General features: G+C 40.7%; 1 protein-coding gene across 3 annotated transcripts in view; it reads right to left on the minus strand.

Annotated features, from left to right (window-relative positions):
* Positions 1 to 6893, minus strand: part of LOC142465034 (acyl-CoA dehydrogenase family member 11-like) — a 45699-nt gene extending 38806 nt beyond the window's left edge. For 2 of the 3 annotated variants that reach the window (XM_075568885.1, XM_075568884.1), the window contains exon 1: positions 6772 to 6893. In XM_075568885.1, the coding sequence (XP_075425000.1) occupies positions 6772 to 6857 (86 nt within the window). In that variant the 5' untranslated portion in view covers positions 6858 to 6893. Of the gene's footprint in view, positions 1 to 4938; positions 5070 to 6771 lie in introns of those variants that run through there. The other variant, XM_075568886.1, reaches the window with a different exon arrangement.
* Between the last annotated feature and the right edge of the window lie 86 nt (positions 6894 to 6979).

Consider the following 6979-nt stretch of genomic DNA (forward strand, 5'->3'; position numbering starts at 1 on the left):
ATATATATATATATATATACTGTGTATATATATATATATATATATATATATATATATATATATATATATATAAACAAAGATCGAAATTTTATGAGTCATTACTGACACAAGTGGACTCTCTTCCCATGAGCGTTAAAGGCCATGTCTGTACATACTGTGCTATATGTATGCACACACAGCTGTCTTTTACACATACTAATACTCCATGTTTTTCCATCCCTATACACCAATAGGGACCACATAGTATCCACACACTTTTAGTTGTGCTACAATCTCTCACATTTCCACACCTACCCACACCATTTATATCCACTCCCACTCCACACACACACCTTTTGTAAAGCACTGTATATACTGTGGGCTCTCCATTCATTTATATTCACACAAATACACACACACACTCTTACATCACTTGCTTTCAGGAACCTTTTGACACCTCTAGCCATAAAAAACATCCACACCGGGGGAAGGACAAGCACAGATAACATTCCAAGAAACACTGTTTTTAAGTATTCCCTTTGCTTGCTTCATTCATTGTAACATCGCCGGAAGAAGAGATCAGTGTATCTCGAAAGCTCGCACAAATAAAAGCATTTCGTTAGCCACAGAACGGTATCGTCTATTTATTTTTTGATTATTGAAGCTCGGCTAACACGGTACTGATACCTCTACACACACACATATATATATATATATATAGAGAGGAATATAAGACAGCGCCCATACTAGCATACACCCAAATTGCTGCAACCCTGGTCCTGACTAGCAAGATGACACACCCTACACAGATGCCTATTAACAATCATATGAATATAAAAATTGTGGTATGGAACAGGATGATGTTGTAAAAAAAAAATATAAAACGTGAAAAAAATGTGTTGCAAACAAAAAATGACAATAACATATATGAAAAAATCACAAAAATCTAATCATATGAACTATATAAAACGTTGAAAAAATAGTCTATGTATAAAAAAATGAAAAATAAAAATGAAAAAATGAAACAATACTGAAGTGTCCATATGAATCCTTTTAAAAAGAAAGACATGGTCCGGGCAGCTTTCTTCTTGGGCTCAACAACCTCCCAACGATACCTATTAGAACAAAAGAAAAAGCGCCCGATCCATGTGTAAAATCTGATATAAAAGGTTTAATTTACCATAGACATAGACAATTGCACACTCACACTTTTTCAGTGTTTTAAGAAACTCAATTTAAGGGAGACCTACTGGATTTATGTGTTGGACACACTGAGTCCGGGTGGTCTCAATGATTGCATCGATACGAGTACAATTGTGTAATGGCTATTTTCCTCTGTTCAACATCAGTGGGGTCACAGAGGTCTGGGTTGAACATGTGTAGCATGTTCCCTCTGTTTCCCCAAGTGGTGTTTTTTTGAGAGTGGGCCCCTGGTCAGGAGTATTTTGTACACATTATACTATACACTTCACATTTAACACACAAATGATAATATTTAGTTTATCATTTTATATTCGATACACATATATTGTTATACAACATTTGTGAGGTCATGTGTATTATACATATGATTTCAAATTAATATAGGGTTTATAATTACTTTTAAACATAATTGTTAAGATATATATTTCATTAATGAAAATTGATGAGTTCGTGTGATTTTTATACATAACATATATACGGTACTATATTATATATGTTTGTTACAAACATACACTTTGTTCTTCAGTTCACGTATTAGCACACATTTATTTTTGTTTCTTTATATATGGATTGCTGGCTCTTTAACGACACGTCTCCATATTTATATTCTTTCTTTGTTCGTCTCTCTTCCCTTATCGGGATACCTGTACTAACATCACATATTCATGTCGATATACTTCATAATTGGGGTTACTATGATTGCGATTAAATTTGTATATGTCTCCTTGTTTTCTAATATATCTTTACATGGTTCCTTTACAATGGCATTATTCTATGAAAAGCAATATGTAGGAATTTATATTAGATATCTTTCTTTATTATTATCTCTACTTGGGACATAGAGCTATACTTAGTTCATATGATGTTTCCACATTCGTGTACACGCATAATCCCAATCTCTAACCCATTATTTAATCTATTTTGTTGTCCATTTTAAGGTTAGATCTAACTATTTTTAAATATACACATTATGTTTGATCATGGTATTCATTTCTTCCTTAAATCACATAGCGTTTTACTAATTAGTGTAAACGTTGTGTGATTAAAATTTCAAGCTTAGATATTCATTTATGTATTAGTGTAATTTAGTTTACGGTTCAATATTTATTCCATTTATTTGTCGGATTTATCTAATTAATTGTTATGACATTTATCATTGTGGTTAAATGGGAAGATCCAATAATTTATGATGTTCTAGTTAACAATGTACTATAAAACAACTGATTTATAGGATATTTTATGTTACATAATAATTAACAATATTAGTCATATGATATTTTTGTATATATATATATATATATATATATATATATATATATATATATATATATATATATATATATATACAAAAATATCATATGACTAATATTGTTAATTATTATTATTATTATATATATATATAGAAACATTAATTTGTTTTTAACAACAATGACAATCATATATCATGGTTTAGTTTGTTATGTTAACTATATGATATACTTTCCTATGGCCACTTGTTATTTGTGTATTCTAAATTTTGTCCTCTTCAAAGTGATCTGTTATTCTGTTAACATCCAGCACAGATGACCTAAATTAATCTAATTGATTGGAACCATTTGGGTTTGATTTGCTCTATTGGACTAAAGTACTATAAAAAGCAAGTCATTTCAACCAGAGTCCATCCCCTGATGAAATCCGCTAAGACGGAAGAAACGCGTAGGGTCACGTGGTATAGGAGCTACGGTGGTGGAGCAGCCCAGACGCCTGAGTGCAGACGCCAGTGCAGGAGTTCCCTGTTTTCACATTGGTGAAGGTTCGTGTACAGCCGTGCAGACCGGGAACCGCAAGAAGCTCATCCGGGTTGTCGGAGAGAGGCTGAGACGGTGACACCAACAGCAGTAACACCTTGCAGTTCAAACAACCGCATGAAAACGGAAGGAAGCAGTGGAAGCCTGACGTCTGTCTGGTGCATGGGCTTGTCCCATAAAACGCTTTTAAAACACTGAAAAAGTGTGAGTGTGCAATTGTCTATGTCTATGGTAAATTAAACCTTTTATATCAGATTTTACACATGGATCGGGCGCTTTTTCTTTTGTTCTAATATATTTATTTATAAAATATTTTACCAGGAAGTAATACATTGAGAGTTACCTCTCGTTTTCAAGTATGTCCTGGGCACAGAGTAAGACAAATAATACATAGTTACAAGTACAGTTACATAAATGAACAGGGTATACATTATATACAAGACATTGCGTGCACAGTTAAACAAAATATATATTATATTATACATATATATATACACACACCTATATCTATCTATATATACATATACACAACAATTGCCAAGGACGCACTGTAAAAACTATATGCAGTGTGACGGTAGGGGGTAGCCAGGCTCTCAAATAAAGGATTAAGCCCGTTTATAAACCCAACACACGGATCAGGGGTGACCAAAGTGTCAGGTCTTGAGCCCAGGGTTTGTACATGCATGGAAAGTGAATCCCTGCGCTTCTCTCTTAGGGATAGCAATAAAATGGGGAATATATATATATGGTGTGGAAATCTATAAGATAAAGGAGACTTTTGGTTTACATCCTTTGATGACAAACAGACAAACCACTCTAAAAAGCTTGCAGAAAACAATGAGAGTGTATTGGCATACATCAAAACCGCAGCAGCGGGAGACAATGCAAACTCACAGGAATACCCTGGACATGGGCATGATGCACAGAAAAGCGTCCTGGTGATGGGGTAGGTGATCCAACTTGTGACGCTTGTACTGCAGAGGACTCGCTGCGCCTTGCGGTTCCTCTGCCCTCCGCGAACACAAAACTTCCGGGTACACCCCCTTCCAAACTAGAAACGTCACGTGACGGCTCCCAGTCTCAGTCGCAGCAGCCAATAGCACAGGAATCCAGTCTTCTGCAAGCTTTTTAGAGCGGTTTGTCTGTTTGTTTATGTTGATAGGAGTTTGCATTACCACATTTGCTTTTCTGTGCCATTTAGCACGTACCTCATTACCACTGAGGTGACTGGGTTTTATTGTGTGTTCTCCCACCTGCCCCATCTGCATAAGGGAGACCTGATTATCAGTACGTTTTCTGAGGTCACTACTGTGTATCATTATAGATGTTTTCACACTTATCCAGACAGAGTTGCACTATTATTGTGTGTTTTGTTTTTTTATTTCAACACTGGTGGCCTGCGCTCCCTGACTCCTGTACATCACTACATTGTAAGGATCAACAAGGAAGATCCAGCGAAGGTTGAGCTGCACTCTGTCACCGTTTGTATTTATTCCTTTTTAACTGCATTTATTTCTGTGTTTTATTGTTCATCCTAGACACCCATAGGAGCACCTGGTGAATTTCTGTTTCCATTGCCTGCGCAAGGTACCTGCAATGAGTTAATATTAACCCAATTGCAATCATATCTATACACTGCCACCACCTGGGATATGCAAATAAGAGATGCCAATGTAATATTTACGGGGGTCCCAGCTTTATTATAGAAAAAACTATGCACTTTAACACACACACAAAAAATCAGTTGCAGCAAAATGTGTTTGAAAATGTAAATACTCTCTCCAGAGCGTGGAACAGTTAATTCCGAGGCCAAAGCATTACTCATTAAATGTTTTAATATATATATAAAATACAGTGCTTAGATTATAGAAAAAAGGTTGACGAAAACATACATACAGTTACAATAAAATGCAGAACAGTTCCTCAAAATAAAAAAGGATAGAACATAAAAGAAGACGCTATACATCACCATATGTCATGTTTTCTCCCAGAGAGGTTACTGGCAAGAGAAGATGAGATATCCCGTATTTGGTCCCAAATACACCTCTGTAGACATCTAATTTTCATAATCTTTTCCAGACTTAAAAACATTCTTTCTTCATGAAACCAGCATAAGCCCCCTCCCCCCTCCCCCCCCGTCGTAAATCGGCTGTTAGATTGACAGTTTTATGAGAGGAGTCAAGTTCCATATCTTGGTATGGTCCCACCCCCCTGGCAATCCATAAACCCCTTCCATAGAATGCTTTGAAAAAACATTTGGTTATGTCAGAGTCCCTGTCTGGCAGAACATAGGTCCATAGCATAAGGCTGCGTCCCCGCTGGTGCTGACTGCGCTCATGCTCGAGAGCGGTGACGTCACCAACTCTCTAAGCAAGAGCGCCAGGTGTCCTATTTTGCAAGCGCGTGCGTGGGGGCATGTTGAGCGCTCTTCAAACTCACCCTTTTTTGTCTCCTCAAGCGCCAAGCTTGGGAGAGCGTGCATGCCCACGCTGCGTGAGGGGGACGTCAACATAAAGAGTACAACATAAAGAGTACAAAAAGTAAAAGCGCTGAGCTCACAGCACGCTCAGCGGGGACGCTGTGTTATATGCCAGGTCCATAGTGCCTTCGCCCGTGCAGAGGCGTACGCGGCCGTCACGTCACCCGCTTTAAGCGGCAGTCTGTTCGCTCAGTGTGCGGACGCGTCCGCATGGTCTTCAGTACCATGGCCCCAGCCTTAGGCTCGTGCGGAGCCTGTGGAAAAGCGGGTGCTTTCCCTGGCCATGGTCGACGGGGCGTTCCTAGGGGCGTCACGGAGCTGGTTCGCCCTCATTGGGGGAACCGCTCACGTGACCCACGCGTCGCGCCAATAAATCAGTTTCAACTCCGCATGTTCTATGGGCGCAATCACTGCCTTAAGGCAGTCTGATCGCGCCCCGAGCGGTCGCCTCCGCGCAGTCTCCCACACCATGGACTCAGCCTTAGAAAAGATCAGTTTTTAACACTAGGCCTGCAAAAGGTGTTAACATACCATAAAACCGCTCTTTGTACATTTCACAATCAACTTCAATCAAGCCCCTTTACGGCTGCGCTTATAGTTCCGGCGACAAAACAAATGCATTGCCGCCATCGCGTGCGCTTATAGTAAGCCTGACGCGATGGATTGGTTGCGATCGCTGGAAGTCATCTCAATTTGATTTTTCGGCAACCGTAGCCTGACGTCGCCGGCACTATAAGCGTAGCCTAAGGCTGCGGCCCCGCTAGCGCTGAGCAGGCGGCGCTTGGCGAGGTGACTTGCATATATATATATATATATGCAAGTCCCTGCTCACGCGATGCACTTAGGTAAATCATTTTTTTTAACTTTCCCGCTCGCTCAACTCATCGACAATGCCGCCGCCGCCCCCCGCGGGCACGCGAGCAGACGCAGGACACTTGGCATGCATGCTTTGAGCGCTAGCGGGGACTCGATCATGTGTCCTGCACTGTGCATATAAACACACATACAGTAAGGCTGCGCTTATAGTGCCGGCAACGCTGACGTTACGCTGCGGGCACTGGAAAAATCAAATTGAAGTGACTTCCAGCGGTCGCAACCAATCCGTTGCTCCTACTATAAGCGCATGCGAGGCGTCAACACATTTGTTTTGAAGCAGCGTCGCTGTCGCCGGCACTATAAGCAGAGCCTAAGGCCAGGCACCCTTTCCTGCCCAGGCACTCCCTCTCCCTCTCCCTCTCCCTCTCCCTCTCCCTCTCCCTCTCCCTCTCCCTCTCCCTCTCCCTCTCCCTCTCCCTCTCCCTCTCCCGGTCGCTCAACTATTACCCTCTTGTTAGGTTCATTTGAGATCGATCTCCCGTCGGCCGCAGCTCATTACATATTAATGAGGACGCGGGATTATCTCGGCGCATAGTACCCGTCCGCTGATTGGTTCAATTGAGCAAATCAGACAAACGGGGGCGGGGAATGGCGTGCTTGTTGGCTACGCCCCCCTGTCAGCTTGGTACGCTTGGCTAACCTCGACCTCCTAGTG

This window comes from Ascaphus truei, chromosome 13 (genome assembly GCF_040206685.1).
Source record: "Ascaphus truei isolate aAscTru1 chromosome 13, aAscTru1.hap1, whole genome shotgun sequence".
NCBI classification, from domain to species: Eukaryota; Metazoa; Chordata; class Amphibia; order Anura; family Ascaphidae; genus Ascaphus; species Ascaphus truei.